Raw genomic sequence first — 19,636 nt, forward strand, 5'->3', positions numbered from 1 at the left:
ATTAATTTTTCTGATATGAGAATGGATTTGGATCTTCACCCCCAAGAGTGCCTTCAGCTTCTCTCCAACAAAATATTATAGATTGTTGGATACATCTAAATGGTTGAGATTAAATTTTATTAAAAAAAACAAAAGTAAATTGCTTCTCTATACTTGATTCTATAAGTCTGTTTCTAAATCGGTTTTTTAAACAACTAATTTAGAAGGGTAATCAAAGAGAGCCTTTCTCCCTCATGACCAATTTTGTTTCACGTATCTCCTCTATTTTTCTCACATGTGATTTTCGATCACCATTCCCTCTTCCCAATCCATTATGTCTTCTCTGTTTGCTATTGATGCCACTCGCCTTCGTCGCCATGCCCAACTTGCATTCCTTCACATTTGTTGCCATTCTCATTCTCCTATGTCTTCCGCCATTGTGTTCCTCGTCGTTGGTCTTGTTGGTCCCGTTCTCCATGTCTTCTCCATTTGTTGTTGCTATATTCCCCTTTGTCTGTTGTTGTCTCTTGCATTTTTCTTCACAGAGCATGTGCTTTATTGCCATAATTTGTTTTTGTTATGTTGCCCATCAATTTTGTTGCTTCTGACTAAAACTTGGATGAAATTTGTTTATGTTTTCTGGATATGTATTGGACGTGCCACTCAGGATATATTTTTCGGATATGTAAAAATCCTAAATCCTAAACATGCCATTTTGGATTGTATTCAACGTGATGGGAAAGATTAAGGATGGTAATGGATCGAATCAACTCAAAAGTAGTTTAAAACTTGATTTGATAATTAACTCGTAGAATTTAGGGTTTAGAATTAACTTAACTTATTAAAATTTGAAAACTTGGTTATAAGTTAATAATAATAAAAAAGTAAACACTTTAGAATTTCATGGTTATAAATTAAATTTTTTATTATTTTATGAAAGTTGGGTGTTAAGTCAAAAGAGATGATCCTTTAAATTTAGAGTTTTAATGCTAACAAACAAAGTATTTTTATATATGAAAGAAATGTTAGCAAAAATGTCTTTGAAAGATATCCTTGAAAGGTTTATCAAATGAAGTATAAAACACAAATCATTTGTAAGATGATTATTAATCAGACTAATTAAACATACAATTTGTCTCACATACATTAAATATTTATCATTTATTGAGACTAATGACAAAGTTCACTTTGAATACTTCATTCCTTAACAGATCGAATCAAAAAATCATCTTGAAATTCACAAATCTATTAAAGAAAAAAATCATGCTTTCTGTGAACCAAATCCTTAAAATCATGGAGAAAAACAAATAAAGTCAATGTTATAGTTGCTCTATGCGAACATTGTTTCTTTAAGCTCTGTTTGGTACGAAAAATTGATAACTAGTCTCCTTGATCAAATAAGAGGTACTATTTGGTGAAATACATTTAATGTTCACATTAAATGTGTCAAATAACTACCTATCACTACAAGGGAAGACGATAAAGACAAACAAAGAAAAATTGTGAGTTAGACTCAAAGTGTGACAACAATCATCTTCTCCGGGCTACCATATAAAAAGTTTCAATGTATAAGAAAGATAGAGATGTGATATATATTCGTACAAAAGCATATTTTCTAAAAAATCCATTCTTTCTTGTAAACACTCATTACTCCATAATTGGTTATATAACGTCTAAGTGAGACAAATATAACATTTGTGTAACCTTCATAATCATTGTTATAAGGTTAAGCTTAGAGAGACTTATCTATAAAAGAATGCTTATTTTGAGTTTGGAGAGACTTGACTATTAAAAAATACTTGGTTGTTAAGCCTACAGGGGCTTGTTAAAAAAATACTTAAGTAGTTGCTTGAAAAAGCAAGTCAAAGAATATTAAGGATTGAGTCAGAAATGGCTTGGTAAAGGAATACTAGTATATTTGTTAAAAGATAGCGAAACTCAATCTGATTGGATTGAGAACTTGACGTAGTTTCGGTAATTGACACTACAAGAATTTCGCGGATTAGCGAGGGAATTTAACGAGGGATATAAATCCAAGCTATTTCCTCGCTAATTAGCGAGGGACTGGCGAGGAATACAGTTCCTCTCTAATCCCTCGCTAATTAGCGAGGAAATAGCTTGAATTTTTATCCCTCGCTAAATTCCCTCGCTAAATAGGATCATTTTGCGACCAACCTTCATCTCCTCGCAAATCCGTCGCTAAAGCTAGTGCTTATTTAGCGAGGAACTTACGCCCTCGCAAATCCCTCGCCAAATTATGAGCCAAAATATAAAAACGAATTTTTCATTTAGCGAGGGAGTTTTCTTGTCGCAAATCCCTCGCTAATGAGTTATAAGTATAACCCTCGCAAATCTGTCGCAAATTAGTGAGAGAAAATGTTTTTCTCTAATCCCTCGCAAATAAGAGATTTCTTTGCTAGTATAATTTGAAATTCAAGTATTTGTAAATTTTTTTGAAATAGTATAATTTCAAATTCTCCCAAAAAAGTAAGAATTTGAAATTCCTCATATTTTTTCTTTTTATTTTACTTATATATATTTTATCTTATTTGTTATCTCTTCATTTTTTTAATTATTGAATATTTGAAAATATTTTTAAAATTATTAAATATTATCTAATATTAATTTTAAAAATTATTAAATAATATCTAACATTATCTATTAAATAAAACTATTGATTAAAAAATAAAGTATACAAATTTTTAGACTTAATTTATTGAATAAGAAATTCAATATATAACGTAATTACATTCATTAAAGAACTCTTTTAAGAGTTACTTTTGATTAGAGCTGTCAAAACGGGCCAGCCCGGCCTGTTTGGTCCGGCCCACCTCAACCCACTTTTTAAGTGGGCCAACCCAGCCCAGCTCACCAAATTTATTATGCAAATTTTTCTAGTCCGGCCCGGCCCACCACGGGTTGGTGGGCTAAACGGGCCGCCCACCAACCCACCTGATTTTAAAAAAAATTATAATTTAAAATAAATTTTAATATAAAATAATATTTAATCTAAAGTAAAAATTATTAAACTAAGTATCATGGTGGGTTGGGTTGACCCACGGGCTGGAGCCCACTTTGACAGCTCTACTTTTGATGTAATTGAATTTTCACTCATATATATTTTTTAAAACACACACACACACACACACACACACACACACACACATATATATATATATATATATATATATATATATATATATATATCATAAATTTTAAATATAATTTATATGTTTACAATATGAATTTAGTCCGTATATGTTTTTGTTTTCTTAATTATGATAATTTAAAATATTTTTGTTTATTTTGATTTATATATGAATTTAGTCTCTGTAAGTTCATGTTTTCTCAATTTTAGTTCTTTAAATTTTTATCCTTATAAATATGCATTTTTCAAATTTTAGTTCTTTAAATATATATTATAATTTTCTTTCACTTTAGTTCATGTAACTTCGCACTAACAACTAAAAATTAGAAAGAAAAAATATAAACTTATATTGACTAAACTTTCAAAAAAAATATTATAAAGATTGAAATTGGGAAAGGATAATCCTATAAGGATTAAAAATAATTTTTAAAAATTGGAAGGATCAACATGAAAAAACTCTAAATTAATATTTAGCTTATATTTCATATATAATATTTGAAAAATTAAAGTAAGCATAAATTATATATATATATATATATATATATATATATTAATCAATTTTATCAAGATATTTTTTAATTATCATATTATATATAAAGGAAGTGTTTTTTTTCTAAACACGTATCACGATTTTTTCAAAAATGTTTTTGCTCAACATGTTTTTTTTACTCTATCTTTTTTAATTAATTTAATTTAATTTACCTTCTCTCCATAACTCTCTCTCTCTCTCTATATATATATATGTGTGTGTGTGTGTGTGTGTGTTTCTTTTCAATAAACATAACTTTACTTTCTTCTCTCTTGCCACATCAGTATGCTATAATACTTTTCGTTTGTATAAGTTTTTTGTTCCAAATATTATTATATTTTTATACAATTGTAATTTTAGTACATTTATATCATATATAAATAAATCTTAAATAAAAATTTTATTATAATGTTGTTAAAAGAAATACTACTTTTTAAAGTATTTATTTTACTACTAATGCATTTTCTATAACTAATAAATATTGCATAATTGTGTGAAGAAAAAAATACACTTACCTTTTCTCTGAAAAAAAATATAAAACACGTATAATATTAAATAATATTCGTTTCAGAAGTTTAAATTATAAAAATTTTAATCAACTTAATTTAATTTTTTATTTAAAAGTATTCAAAATAAAAGCAATATTAATATTATAAGAGGTAAAAGTAATAAATACATGAGATTTAAAACAAAACTAATTACATAGAGTAAATATTTCACTTCATTTTTAATGTATTTTAATTTTTTTTTAAATACCAGTATTTTATTATTTTTAAAACTAAAACAACAACTTATTACTATGTATAATTTTTTTCTTATATTTATCTTTTTTAATATTATTTTAGAATTTAAAATAATATCATATTAAAATTATAATAATATATCTTTTTGTATATTTTTATCAGTATTATTTCTATTTAGCTTATTGTTATTTTTAATTATAGTTTAAATTAAATTCATTTATAAAGATAAAAGTTATTTAAATTTATCAAATAAAAAATTTAAAAAATTTATATTTAATAATATAATATGTTTAAAAAATTATATTAACTAATATTTTTTATACTTATATAAAATAAAGGAAAAAATAGTTGTTAGTGCCTTATTTTTTAGTTTCCCTCCTAAATTTCAAAGGTGAAAGTAGAAAGGTGAAAGGTGCGGTGCCCCTTCTCTTCCCCATCCCTACTTCTCCACTCTTCTTCCTTGCGAAAGGTGAAAGGCCGACCCCCTTTATTAAGGTACATTACCACGACCCCCTTAATTTTATTCTCTTAATTTTGCCTACTTCTTTTTCATTCTCTTAATTTTTCTGTGAACATCTGAGAAATCTGAGAACATTAATAGTGTGTTTGGATGAGAAATTTTACAAATTCAAGGAATTTTAAATTCTTGGTATTTGAATTACTTTGATTTTAATTTCTATCATTCTCAAGTTTTGAGATAATTTTCAGCCCTATGATTCTTTATGCTGATTAATGATGGGAGTAATTACTTTGACAGTTTAGAATCTTATGAATTATCCAAATCCTAATCTCCAGTTCTATGACTTCATATTCTATCAAGAAAAATATTCTGTTAATTATATAATACTAATGAAATTAAGTTTTGGTTAGCACGGATTTGTAATTTTATTGCATCTAGTGTTGACAATCCCACACGACTCATCAGAATGCTAGAATGCAACATGAAGAACATAACTTTTTTTTTTGTGAGTTTCAATATCAAACCTATTACAAGTCCGAAGCCTAACCTTTTAATAGTGTAGTGATTGGGAGACATTTTACTGATCTCCTACTATTATAATAGCTGGATAATTGGTTGTAAGGAAGTTGATCTCTGCATACTTTTTTTCTTTGACAGGTTGTGAAAGTAGAACCAGAAACCTCTTATTGTTGGTGATAGCCATAAATTACAGGTGAGTTTCTTCATTCACTGTTGTATGATTTATGAAGTTGGAACTTTGCCTTTACATGTTGATTCTTACATAAGAATGTAACTATGAAATTTGGAAACTTTTTATATTTATAAAATAATAGTTAACGCATAGGTTAAATAAATTTCTCTTGAAATATTTATAAAATAATAAAAATAATAGATGAAATAAGTTTCTCTCACAAATTAAAAAATAGTTAACGCATAGGTTAAAATAGTAGTTTTTCCAAAAAAAAAAAAAACTTATTCAACCTGCGTATGTGCTAATTTTTTTAACTTATAGTAAAAATTTATATATTTTCTTTTCTTTTTCCAATACACAAACATAATTTAAATGTTTATTTCTACAAATATAATTAAAAAATAATAATACATTTTAATACTTAAAAATAATGTTTTAAAATCAAATGATAAATTGGACTAATTGGACAATGATTTTTAAGTTTGGTTTAAGTGGATCAGAGTTGACCCATTAGGTCTTGACGGGCTTCCCCACTCTATAACTTAAAAATAATGTTTTAAAATCAAAAGATAGCAAAACTCAATCTGATTTGATTGAGAACTTGACGTAGTCTCGATGAGACGAACCAGTATAAAAATACTCAATATTTTATCTAACTACTCTTCTTACTTCATACTACCTCATTGTAGAAAATGTGCGAGTTTTTTTATATATTATTCAACTCCTTTCTAATATTTATCTTTTTTCCATGGTTTGGTATCAGAGTTTAGCTTCTGACAAAGTCGAACATCTAACCGTGCTAAAGGACAAAGATCCATTATGGGAAGCAATGAAGAACAATACCTACCAAAAGGAGTCTCTCTTACAAGGCCCTTTACCTTCAATGTAGAGAACTACTTGTATCAGAAGGATTGAATGGAAATGTTCATCAAATTCATCCAATACCACCTTTGGAGAATCATCACTCAAGGTGATGTTGCTATTACCAAAAGCTTGAGAATGAGTATACTCAGGATGAATACAACATTGCAGCTCAACATTACAACAAGATACATCATTGCTTGCTCCTTATCCATAATAGTGTACAACAAGTTCTGCAGTTGTTCAATGGCTAAGAAAATATGGGATGCCATGAGGATAACTTATGAGGGTACTGAAGATGTAAGGCTCGGATGATTTGCCACACTTCATAGGCACTATGAGTTATTTTCCATGAAAGAAAGCGAATCTATAGACGAAATGTTTGGAAGATCCCAAACAATTCTAAATAATTTAAAACCCCTAGGAACTGAATTCTTCAGAGCTCAAAATAATATTAAGATCTTGGATAATTTTCCTAAGGATCTAGGAACTTAAAGTCACAACCATTTTAGAAACGTGTGATCTTAAAGTTCATCACTGATACCAAACTATGGAGAAAAGATCAGTGGCGTAGTTTTAATTTTTACAAACTTTAATAAGTTGTAATAATGTTTCTTGAGACTCATATCTTACAATATTACAAAGCTAATAAAATAAGTTATGTTTTCTCTTTTAAAAAAATAAACAATCATCATTTTATATAAAATCTATTAATAAATTACAAATTTGAAATGTATAAGATTAAAAAAATTGAATCTTAATTCATATGTTTTGAGCTAACAAGCTAAATTGAGCTGCTAGCAAGCTTGAATTTAACCAAGTTTGAGTAAGAAAAAAATGTCAAATTCGAGTTGAATTGAGAGTTAAGCCAAATGTTATCAAGTAAAATTGAGTTGGATCGAGTTCAGTTCAACTCAACACATTTAGAGTCATAGAAAAGATCCATCCTATGTGGAAGCTTAATGATTAAATGGTTTTTTATAAAATAAATTCTATAAAAATTAAAAGAAAATATGTGGCAAATTTTAAACAAGTTTCAAGAGCGGGCCACTTGAGTTCTTGTAATGATCTAGTACCCTGGGTTGTTGGACGAATGGCACCAAAATCAGATGAATGGTGATGGAAGCATGTTAGCGTGTTTGGTGGGTTTGATAAGGGAAGTGGTTAAAAAAGCGACGGAAACGCAATCACATATTTAATTTCACGAGGAGAGTTGTCTATTTGAATTATATAACCTTATTTTCCCTGCTCATGATTGTTGTAAATGAGTGTTTCTAGAGAGGTAATTAATGTAGCTGGGTTATTGATGAACTTGGCAAGAAACACAATAAAATCATTATCTTTTGTCAATTTTTTTCGGATATGTATTTTTTACGTCCTAGAATATATATATATTTGGATTCCTTGGCAGTTGGCATGATTATCCTTGTTCCGACCATTTCTCCTTATTGCAGTGAGTTTAGGTCTTGCAGTCTTTCATGAAATTGGTCTTGTAGTTTAGATCTTTTCTCCTTATTTCAGTGACCATTTCAAGGTCAGTCCGGGGAAAGGCTGAATATAGTTCAATGAGTTTGCATCCTTCCTCCTCTGTCCCAATGTCTTAATCTTATACACTAAAAAAAATATTGGAGATGTAATAGTTGTTTATGGCCATGTCTGAAAATATGTTTTTGTTAACAATAAGGTTACGTTAATTAGGAGAAAAGGTTACGTTAGGAAAGTGGTGCAAAAAAGAAAATATGCATGATGTGAGATTTATGGAAATTAAATTCACTAGTGCAAAAATTGGATTTAAAATCGGAATTTTAAGATCGGTTACAAAGTAACCGATCTTAAAAGTGATGCGGTGACAATTTTGTAAATAATATAAACATTTTTAAAATTGGTTAAAATTTAATCAATTTTAAAAGTACTTTTAAAATCGGTTATTTTATGACCGATCTTAAAATATATGTCTGACACAACTTTTAAGATCGGTTCAAATATAACCAATTTTAAAAATTATTTTTAAAATCAGTCACAATTTAACTAATTTTAAATCATGTCTTTTTTACTACTTTTAAGATCGGTTATATAGGAACCGATTTCGTATGTAACATTCAAAATCGGTTCTTAGATAACCGATCTTAAATATCTTTTTCCGTATCTAGAATTTCGGCCTCCACTCTCTGCTTCTTCGTTCAGGTTCGTTTGTTCTCGGTTACGCATTACGTTGAACAAAGAAACTGTGCGCGCCCTGAAATCGCCACCCTTCTCCTTCTCCGTGAACAACATTAGGTTTCGTTTACAAATTTCTGTGGTCTGTGCTTCGGGTCCGAGTCTCATCTACAGTGACAACATTGAACTTCTTCCACAGTTTCCGGTTTCCAGTTTCCACCACCACATCTACGTTAGGGTTCGTCTTCATTTCGATTTGAAGAGTTGAACTACACCATGGCAACTCTGCAATCCTTGCGACCTTCTTTCCGCCCAACATCAATCTCTCCCTCAAATTCTTACACTTTCCCTGCCACTCCCTTTAATTATTCCCCCAAATTGATTGCCTCAAAGGGTGTCACTGTCACCCTAAGACACTCTATCATTTCTCCTAGGGTTTCCAATTCCCACTATAGTCCCCAAATCGCGGAAAGTCTCGGTGAAGTTAGCATTTTCACCGCTGCCGGAGAGCCAGTGAGATTCAGTGACCTCTGGGATCAGAAATTCAGAATGAGGTCAGAATACCTTATATTCATGTGTAAAAGCTTTAACGTAACACCTTTATTTGCAGGATGAAAGGCTGGCTACCTTGAGTTATAAACAGGTAAAGCTTTTTCCTGTTCTTGTCAAATTTGAAATAGGAATATGTCATTGTCATAGACCATTTTGTTTATTTTATATGGAACATCTCTTGATGAGAGTAAAAAACGAATTGCTAGAATGATTTGGTATGCATGTAAGATCTAGGGATCAAAATGGTTACTTCTGTTGATGTGCCAAAAGAAAATATTGATTTAGTAGTGTGGTTGCAGGATTATGCAAATCATGGATTGGCATATCTCATCGACTTTGTACATGGAAAAGCACGGAAAATGCCTGAAATTTTGTAGGTTGGAGTTTTTTCTTCAACGTCAGTTATAATTATATTCTCTTTTGCTGTTAGTCACTCTCAAATTACCTTTTACCGCTAAATATACAAAATTATATATGTTCTAGAGGCTGGATTATCACCCTCTTATCTGTAGAGTGTTAAAGTGACAATCAGAGACCTAGATTAGCTTGAACAGGTTATATTTAGAGCCGACTATAAAATTACAGTACTGGCACTTTATTCAGCTCTTCTAATTCTTTGGCTGGCTTTGGTTATTATATCTTCTTGTACTTTCCTGTTGAGATAATGATCTGATGTTAATTAGTAAATATTCAGCTGGAGCAACAGAAACTTCCAGGGAAGTCCCCTAATTTGCTCACATATAAAGGAACTCCAAATCTGAAGGTGTTCTTCTACCTTGTTCTTTGTTTTCTACTGTTGTTTTCCTACTAAAAAACGAGTTTGTCTCTAGGTTATATCAGTTAAATGGCTATTAATACTTTTTTGGTGATGTAATTTGTCTCTAGGTTTTGTTACTCATTTAACTATTATAAGATTCATATTAAATTATTTTTTTATTTTATTTCAATAGACTTTTAAAATCGGTTGTTACATAACCGATTTTAAAAGTCTTGACTTTTAAGATCGGTTATAAATCAACCGATCTTAAAAGTCTACTTTTAAAATTAGTTGATAACCGATCTTAAAAGAGCCGATTTTGAAAAGGTAGACTTTTAAGATCGGTTCCATAACCGATTTTAAAAGTCCAAAATAACCGATTTTAAAAGCCTTTTTTTCACTAGTGATTGTATATAAGATGTGGAGAGCAGTGCTGGGGCAATGAATGTGGCAATGTGACATATGCTTAATTTAGACAGCCAAATTTGTTGCACACTTCTACACGAATTTTGAAGTGATCACATCGTCTAAGAATAAAGTCATACAAACTTCACGTTCGAGATGTTTAGTCCTTAGTATGAGAAGAATGTGTTGGAAATCTTCTATTGACTAGAACTAAGACCATAATAGTGTATATAAATGGAAAATAATAATCTTTATCTTATAAGTCAATTTTATAATGTTGAGTTAGATTATTAATCCATTTTTTTAAGATGCTATTAAAGCATATATCAGAGCCTATCCTAATGATTCGTGTTGTTGGACTTATCAGGCCACCTGCTATTAAACCATTATTGGATACCCACAAATGTCCAGTCCTCAGTGTAAGGGTGTGTGTTGGAAATTTCGCATCATCTAGGAAGAAGGTCACACAAACTTTACGCTCAAGATATCCAATCCTCAACGCGAGGGGTGTATGTTAAATATCTCACATCAACTTGGAATAAGGTCAAAATAGCGTATATAAATGGGGAGCAATCCTTACCTTACAAACTAGTTTTGTAAGGTTGAGTGGATTAAGGGATTGCTCCCCACTTATATACACTATTATGACCTTATTCCTAGTTAATGTGAGATCTCCAACACATCTCTTCATGTCGAGAATTAGACATCTTGAATGTAAAGTTTGCATGACTTTATTTGTCTAATATGAGATTTCCAACACATCAACTTACACCAAAGATCGAACTTCTCGAATGTAGACTTTACATAACCTTGTTCCTAGATAACGTGGGATCTTCAACTAAGAATGTAATATCCCTCCATCCTCCCAAGCACATTGATAAATAAATAAGTAATAAAGTTTCCACAAAATTGAGTCTTCAACTCTACATCACTTAATTACAAGGTAGCAGAAAGTTCTCTATTGACTAACATAAACAATGATGCAATCATGAAACTTAACTTAAAAAAATCTTAAAAAATTCAGGGATTATTATTAATCATGTGTAAGTAGTAGTTAGCCATAAGGTAAATAAGACTAGTTGCCATAATGGCATCTCATTATAAAGGAATGATTTAGAATTAAAGTTGCCACCAAATGACAAAAACATTTCACATGCTACAATACTACCCATCTAATAATTCTAACACATAGCTACAAAATGCGACATGAGAAATATATATATATATATATATATATATATATATATATATATATATATATATATATATCCCTTTCTGAACAGTTAATACTTCAACAATTTCTTAAATCTGACTACACTTATGAAATACTTGTATTTTTTAAAGACTCTTAAAAGATAAATATCTCATGCCTTGACAACAATTTTCCGGCAACATTTATCACTTCAGCAATGTTTGACTAAGTAGATACTTGTTAAAGATAAACTAGTATTTACATAATCAATCAAGTATGTAGCATCTATATAGTTTGATATTAAATTTATACATTTATTGAGTGAACCTTAATTTTTAATTGAGATTCAATACAAATGATTAAATTGATTTAATCATTTATATTGAATTTTAAATTGTTCTATTAGATAGTTTGAGATAAGTATTTTTTTTATACTTATTTAATTAGTATAAGTTAAGTTTTATCTTAAATTTGACAAAAATTTGATTTATTGTATTTTATATTGTTCTCTGAGTGTATATTTGATTGTAATGTTATTTGATGTCTACTACTTTCATTTTGTGTAGTTAGAGACCAATGTGAAATGTTGTCAAAATTTTGACGAATTTATGTAAGTATCTGGGCTTATACGTATTGATTAAGTACTTGTATGTATTGACATGCACAATCTATGTTTTTGATAGAGAAAAAGAAGCTATGAATCAAAGTTGTATACATGCAACATGCATAAGTGAGTAGTATGAGACTAGAGTGGAATGTTTAATTGAATATGTAATTGTGTCCTTGTGTTAATTGTTGTATTGAGAGTTGTCTAAAACTTGATTATCATTACATTTGCTTTTAAATAATAATAATAATAATAATAATAATAATAATAATAATAATAATAATAATAATAATAATAATAATAATGTCATTTTATCATCAAAGCCATTACAAGATACTATATACTCAAGGGTTCAAAATTGAAGAGAAAGATGCATTGCGTCTCTCTTAAAATAAGTTATTTTAATTCCAACAATGATATTTTTTAAGGTATTTTATTTTGAATTATGATTACTATTAAAATTATTTTTCTATTCTTTTTTAGTCTCATAAACAAAAATGAAACTATGAGTTCAGATACTTTATAATGAAGACAATGTATACTATTGTCGATTTACAAATAATATTTGAGTAGATTGAAGTAAGTTTTACAATTTTAAAAGTTCTTATTTTAAGTTCTCATTTTATTTTATGTTTTACGAATTATTACTAATTGTTCTAGTTTTTTTTAACAAATATTTATATATCAATCATCATTGTAGCTAGAAGAGATAAAGATCATTAAGGAGTAATGAACTACATTTTTCATTGAACATTACATTGATTAGTTATGACTTATGTTTTCTAATTTCACACATGTTCCATAATATAAGATATATTATTTTGGTATATTTACTCAACTTATTATGTTCACATATGTTGCATGTATTTAAATCTCTTTTGATTATATAGAAATATATATAAATATATAATTATTTGAGTTTATCTTTAATATTTAATTTATATGTAATTTGTTTCATTAAGAAGTAACATAAGAAATATAGTCATTTTAGTCAATTGAGAACTTATTAATCGATGAAATCTGTATATGAACAATCTAATATTGTTTGATTTGCAAGTTTTGCTTTAAAATCGACACTCCCAAAATAAATATGTCATTTAAAAAGAAATTGTCACTTTCAAAATTAGTTATGCCATAAATGATTTTAAAAGTTAATACTTACAAATTTAACTCTTTTTAAATTGATAAAAAGAATTGATTTTAAAAATAAAAAATATTTAATTTTAAAAGTTTTTTTTCAATAATAAATAAAAACATTAAAATAATGGATGTTACCATGTTGGACTAAAAGTAAAAAAAATTTAAAGAAAGGAAAAAATAAAACTCTCTTCTTACAGCATGTTGTCTTCATTCTTGGAATTGGCCTCATCGTCAAATTCCAAAACGCTATCAACACAACTCAGAAAAGCCACTGTCATAATAAAAGCCACATGCCATTTTATGAAACATAAGATAGGGAGGCCCACATTCTGATCCATTATTAATTTCTGAGAACCTATTGGAATTGTTAAAGGGGGTGACCTAATTTTTATCAGAAACCGTATGATATAATGGACAAATCCATACATATATGAAGAAAATAATAAACTGCTAGTACGTGCTAAAACTGTTATAAAAATTGATATTGCTAATAGTATTGTCCAGGTCTCAAGTCAACCGTAGCATTTTCAAGCATTGTGTTAATTTGGAGAATGAAACAAAGATTGGTGATGCAGTTTGAGTACTACAAAGACGTTGCAGGAGAAGAAGCTCAGAGACAGGAATCACTTTTTCTATTTATGAGGTTTAATCTCAACCTTTCGTATGTATCCAACAGTTTATAATATGGGAATTGCTATAGTAGCTACGATAATTGAAGGATTTATAATATTGCTCGAGAGAAGCTGGAGATGCTCTTCAAGAAGAGGATTTAAATCCTTTTAACAAATTAATATTTTCGTTTGAGTCTAAATTTATAAAAATAAATATTATTTTACTAAATTAATTATAAATATCTCATTATAATTAATTTTAATTTGAAACTTAAGTTAATTAAATATTTATTTTATCTAATTAAATTTATAAATTTTATATTACGGTAAATTAATGATAATAAATTTTAATTTAATGATAATTTTCAAAATAAAGCCATCTAATAAAAACAATTATTGAATAGTGTAATAGTTAATATGATTTATAGATATTATAATTTAATAATAATAACTTTTAATTAATTTAATGATACTTTTTGAAATAAAATTATCTAATAAAAATTTATTTAATAATATAATACATATTATACTTTATAGATATGATAACAAGTTTTATTTCAATAATAATTTTCAAAATTAATATATTTAATAAAAATACATAATAATTTTTTTGTGAGAATAGTGAATATTTTAAGAGTTAACATAATTTATAAGAATATAATTTTTTTTTTCAATACATTGAATTGATCTAATTAAAATAAATATTTAACTTAATTAATAATATTAGTTAATTAAATAAATATTGATTAATTAATTTTATTGAATTACTTATTACTGTATCAAACTTACACAATTAGAATGTGTTTTTCCAACTCTTTTTATTCCTTTTTTCTCATTTATTTTATGTTATCAGGGGTTATTTAATTATAACCAAATATAAGGACCTACGACCCTACGAGCCTGGTATATTGTCATCCTGACCCTACTCCTCGAAGTCTATTTCATTTTATGTTTAATTATAAAATAGGAATGTCTGCAAATTAATGTTTAATGCATAAAATAGGAATGATATTTAATAAAAAAAAACACAAATTCCTATTTTTTAATTTGGATTAAGTCCTGCTCCAGCAACCCTCGCCTCTTCCACTGCTACATGACCTATTGGGTCTGTTACAACTCCAATGCAAATGTAAATATAAATTTATATATTGTGCCCAAATCATTCAAACTTGCAACTTTTATATCTGTATGAAATTTATTGCAACTTTTTTCTAGAAAAGTCTCCTGCATGCGAATTTTTTCACAAAAAAGTTATTTACCGAAAAAATCTGCAGGAGATTTTCATGCGGTTTTCAAAATCCATAAGAACCTATTATTCATCAGAGAATTATATGTAAATTTTAATTTACAAGAAAGTTCGAAAAAAAAAACCCGCTTCTTGTAAATTTTTATTTAAAATTTACAATAAATTTCGTACATAATAAAAATATTAATACTAAGCCAAGAAGAGAAGCTAGAAAAGGATTATGAAAAGGAAGCAAACAATAAAAAAAAAGGGGCAAAATTTCAGTGCGCTAAAATAAAGATACAGGCCAGATATTACAATCTACATATGTAATATCAACATGCATGCCCTTATTTTCCTACCTTATACTCACGGGCAGAATACAAACAATATTACTACAATTTTATTAATCAAACTTTTAGATTGAACACTTAGCCAAAACATATAGAGGATTCTTCTTATGCTGAGTAAGTCCTGGCAACATTTCAGTATCTATGTCTTCTTTTTCCATTCCTTCTGGCAATTCCCAATCAAACGAATTAAGAAGATTTGCAAGAATAAGGTCCAAAGAAGCAATTGCCATAGGCATACCAGGGCAAATTCTACGACCAGCACCAAATGGAATTAGCTCAAAATCTAACCCTCGAAAATCTATAGTATTGTCTAAGAATCTCTCTGGTAAAAACTCTTCTGGGTCTTTCCATACCTCGGGGTCTCTATGGATAGCCCAAGCATTCACATACACTATTGTCTTGGCTGGAATTTTATAGCCATCTATAATACATGCTTCATTTGTTTCTCTTTGCACAAGTAGTGGTGCTGGTAGATGCAGTCTCAGTATCTCTTTTATCATAGCCTTGAAATAGGGAAACTTTTGAATATCATCTTCTTCTAAAAATTCTTTTTTACCTCCTAAACTCCTAATTTCTTCTTGAACTTTCTTCATTACTCTTGGATTTTTTAGTAGTGCAATCATAGCCCAGACTGTTGTAGCTGCGGTTGTATCTGTTGCTGCTACAAGCATGTCCTACAGAAAGAAATCAGCCGTTGATAATTGATTTGAAAAAGATTTTGACAAAATTAGTTTTTTTTTTATTTTTTTATAATAAATGAAAATTAAATTTAGTATCAAAGACTTTAAAACATTTATACACTCTACTCAACAATCTGAACTAGACTCTTATTAGAAAAAAAATTGGATTCATTTCGAGGGAAGCCTTAGTAATAATTTAATTGTGACACACTGGCATGTAGATTTTTTCTGCAAATTAATTCAGGTCTCATGATAAAATTAGTTTATGATAAAAAAATAGAAATTAATAATGAAAATTGAGGACCACATTATCCTTGGGGACCGATGGTGCTTAACATTCACTTGAATATATGGCACGAGAATCTGCCTTTACTTTTGTCCACTTCTCAACACTAGCTACACGTTTGTTTATGTCAGAATTAGTAAGACATGTGGCCTAGCTTCATTACCATATATATATATATATATATATATATATAAAGTTGATTCATATAGTCTGTACTCCACAATATTCTCCGCATACCCCACCTCTCTAATCTATATATATGACGTAACAATGATGTATTTTGTGTGTGCGAATATATTATGCTATTTTTATTAGAGAAATAGACAAATTAAATAAGTGGTGGATAAGAAGTCCAAACCATCAACACCGCCTTGATGTGATCATTTGTGAGATCTATGGAAAACGAACGTTGCTTCTTCAATTGAAATAAGACATCTATGAAATCCTCATTCTCTGGAGTCTTTCTTTTGGGATCCATGTGTTCATCAATAACATCCTGGTAGAACTTATCCAATTCATTGTAAATTCTTTCAAGACGAGCATGCAGTCCCTTGAGTTTATCAATCCAACCCAAGAAAGGAATATAATCCGAGAAAAAGAAAGTTGCCATCATGGCCTGACACTCATTCAGCATCCCATGGAACTTACTTCTTTCGGTTCCTTCATCTTCATATCTTCTCCCAAAGGCTATTCTACATATCATGGTGCTAGTGAGACGCATTAGCACTTCATTCAAATTTGTAACCTTCGAAGATGAAGCATGGTTAGATATTTTCTTTATCATTTGTTTGACCTCAAATTGCCTTATTGAGGAAAATCTAGAGACACGTCTAGAGCTAAGGACATGGACAACACAAAGTTTCCTAATTTCTCTCCAAAAGTCACTATATGGGGAAAATATCATCTCTAACCCATTGTAGGACAATTTCTGTTGGCCAAGTAGTTTAGGTCTTCCACAACACTCAAGGTCATGGTCTTTCATAACCTCTTTGGCCAATTTAGATGAGGAAATAACTATGGCTGGCCTTAAACCTAATTGAAGGAAAAATAGAGGGCCATATTTCTTTGAAAGTTGCCATAGCTGAAGATGAAGAGAAGAACTATTGAGCTGATGAAGATTCCCTATAATGGGAAGGCCTCTAGGACCAGGTGGAAGGGGTGGGTTCTTTAAGTTTCTGCGGTATTGGAAGAAGAATAACAAAAGCACGGGAAGAGTAAGGCATAAAATTAGAAGTAGTGGCACCATTGTGGCCTAATCCTAAGAGGTGGAAGAAAACAATATGTTGTGAAACTCTTATTAGAAACTTATATATAGGGACATAAGCAAAAAAACATCATAAAATCAGATAGCACTGGGTAACGCTAGGTCACTATAAACAGAGAAAATGTGAAGATAATAAAATGGGATGGCTTATCAAAAAAAAAAAAATGTGATAATAAAAGTTCTGATATTTAATTTTGAGAAATATTTTTTAATAGTATTTAAGAATTTGCATGTATAGAATAATTGTTTATGTTGTATAACTAAATTTTATAATAAATAAATATTTTAAATATAAATAATATTTAATAAATAAATACTTTTAAATTAATAAATACTGTATTTATGATAAAATATTAAATAATTTATATCTATTGTGAAATTTTTAAATTTTTATAATAAATAAATAAATTTAATTATATTAATTCGATTAATATAATTCAATCTGTTCTAATCTAGTTGGATTTAGTTGTATTTAAAAAAATTACATAAATTGATTTTAATACAATCCGTTGAATTCTGATAAGATTAAATTTATGTAATTATGGCCAACCCGTTGAATTCTGATAAGATTAAATTTATATGTTCAACCCGACCCCTTAAGCAAGTTGATTGCTTTTTATGAGGTAAGGGTGTCGTTTTCTTGTAGTTTACTTTTTGTGGCATCAAGCAATATCGATTAATTTACTTCTAGAATTTGCAAAATTGTTATCAAGATATACTTTTCACTATTTCAATTTTAATGAATGTCCAATTGCATATTTTGTCTTGCACAGTAATGATTACCTCTACAGAATTTGGGAGTGATGAGATTGATGAAAATTGGAGGATCGACTATTTGGGAAGGTGTCACTACAAGTCGTATATTAATACATATTTTATATATAGTACACAATAAGTATTATTAAAAATTACTTTTACTTACACAATAAATATAATATATGTTGATATATTATTAAAAAAGTGTGGGTATAAACTATAGTGACACACAAAATATATTGTTAAATAGATATATACCTAAAATATGTCAAATAAATATATACTTACATATATTATACTTATAGTGACAGTTTAGTTTTTGTATGTCACTATATTTAATATTTATTGTAATATGTTGATAAAGTGTGGTTAATGTTGATGATGACGAAGAGAGTATTGCGGATGAGGAAAAGGCAGAGACGTTTGAGGCAAATGGTGAATCGGAGGACATGTTAATTGTTAAATGTGTTAATATCTTTTACTTAATTTAGGTAATTATTAAATATATTTTATTATTTAGAATCATGCATGTTTTTATAAAAAAAAATAAGTTTTTTAATTTGGTCCCTTTAATTAATTAATATCTTTAAGTTTTAGGTGTTTTTGATATTTTTGTTAGTTTTTGAGATATAAGGATAAATGAAAGAGCTTAGGCCAATAAAAAATAAAAAAGTTTAGCATAAGGAGCTTCACTCAAAGTGAAAGTGAAGTACACCTTGAGTAATCTTATTCTCACTCAAGCAAGTAACTTGACTGCTAAAGTGAGCAAGAGCATAGATACTATTGAAAGTACTCATGAAATACTCGCTTAAGTGAGATAGCTAATTGCTTTGAGCGAGTGGACACTGTAAGTCTATGTTGAAAGAAAACTCATTTAAAATCTTATAAAAATAAGAGTTAGAGAAATCATAATGACACTTTACATATTATATATTTAAGAAAGATTTACAAAATAAAGTAATTAACATTAGGCATCACAGTCTTGAAAGCCTCCCTTTGTTTCTTTCTACAATCTCATTAACCATGAGTAGCTAATTCACTTGTTATTAAGGATTGATATAGTTTCTTGACCCATGTAACTCTTTCATGTTTTCATTCAATTAAATTTTTTATTCAATTAATTGTTGTACTTTTGTTCTTAATTAATATATGTTTTGTGTAACGACCCGCCATGGTCTCTACACTTAGTGGAATCCCACTACTACTAGTGAACTAAGGAAAATATTAAATTGGATAACTC

General features: G+C 28.7%; 1 protein-coding gene and 1 long non-coding RNA gene across 2 annotated transcripts; one reads left to right on the plus strand and one right to left on the minus strand.

Moving 5' to 3' along the window:
- Positions 1–8,468: 8,468 nt before the first annotated feature.
- Positions 8,469–9,981, plus strand: LOC109815533 (uncharacterized). Its single transcript, XR_002241187.3, has 4 exons — positions 8,469–9,122; positions 9,179–9,211; positions 9,420–9,497; positions 9,815–9,981. It is a non-coding gene; the product is annotated as an uncharacterized LOC109815533 (long non-coding RNA).
- Positions 9,982–15,317: 5,336 nt separating this feature from the next.
- LOC109815539 (6,7,8-trihydroxycoumarin synthase) lies at positions 15,318–17,711 on the minus strand. Its single transcript, XM_020380290.3, has 2 exons — positions 16,735–17,711; positions 15,318–16,084 (listed from the first exon to the last, which is right to left on the minus strand). Exons 1-2 carry the CDS (start codon positions 17,620–17,622, stop codon positions 15,476–15,478), a joined length of 1,497 nt encoding a protein of 498 aa, XP_020235879.1. The 5' UTR covers positions 17,623–17,711; the 3' UTR covers positions 15,318–15,475.
- Between the last annotated feature and the right edge of the window lie 1,925 nt (positions 17,712–19,636).

Source organism: Cajanus cajan, chromosome 3, assembly GCF_000230855.2.
Source record: "Cajanus cajan strain Asha chromosome 3, NIPB_CcT2T_4, whole genome shotgun sequence".
Taxonomy (NCBI): domain Eukaryota; kingdom Viridiplantae; phylum Streptophyta; class Magnoliopsida; order Fabales; family Fabaceae; genus Cajanus; species Cajanus cajan.

Coding starts and splice junctions, on each gene's coding strand:
- LOC109815539 (XM_020380290.3), bottom strand. CDS start 17,622: ATGGTGCCACTACTTCTAATTTTATGCCTTACTCTTCCCGTGCTTTTG. Junction 16,085..16,734: donor ACATCAAGGCGGTGTTGATG/GTTTGGACTTCT, acceptor TTCTTTCTGTAG/GACATGCTTGTAGCAGCAAC.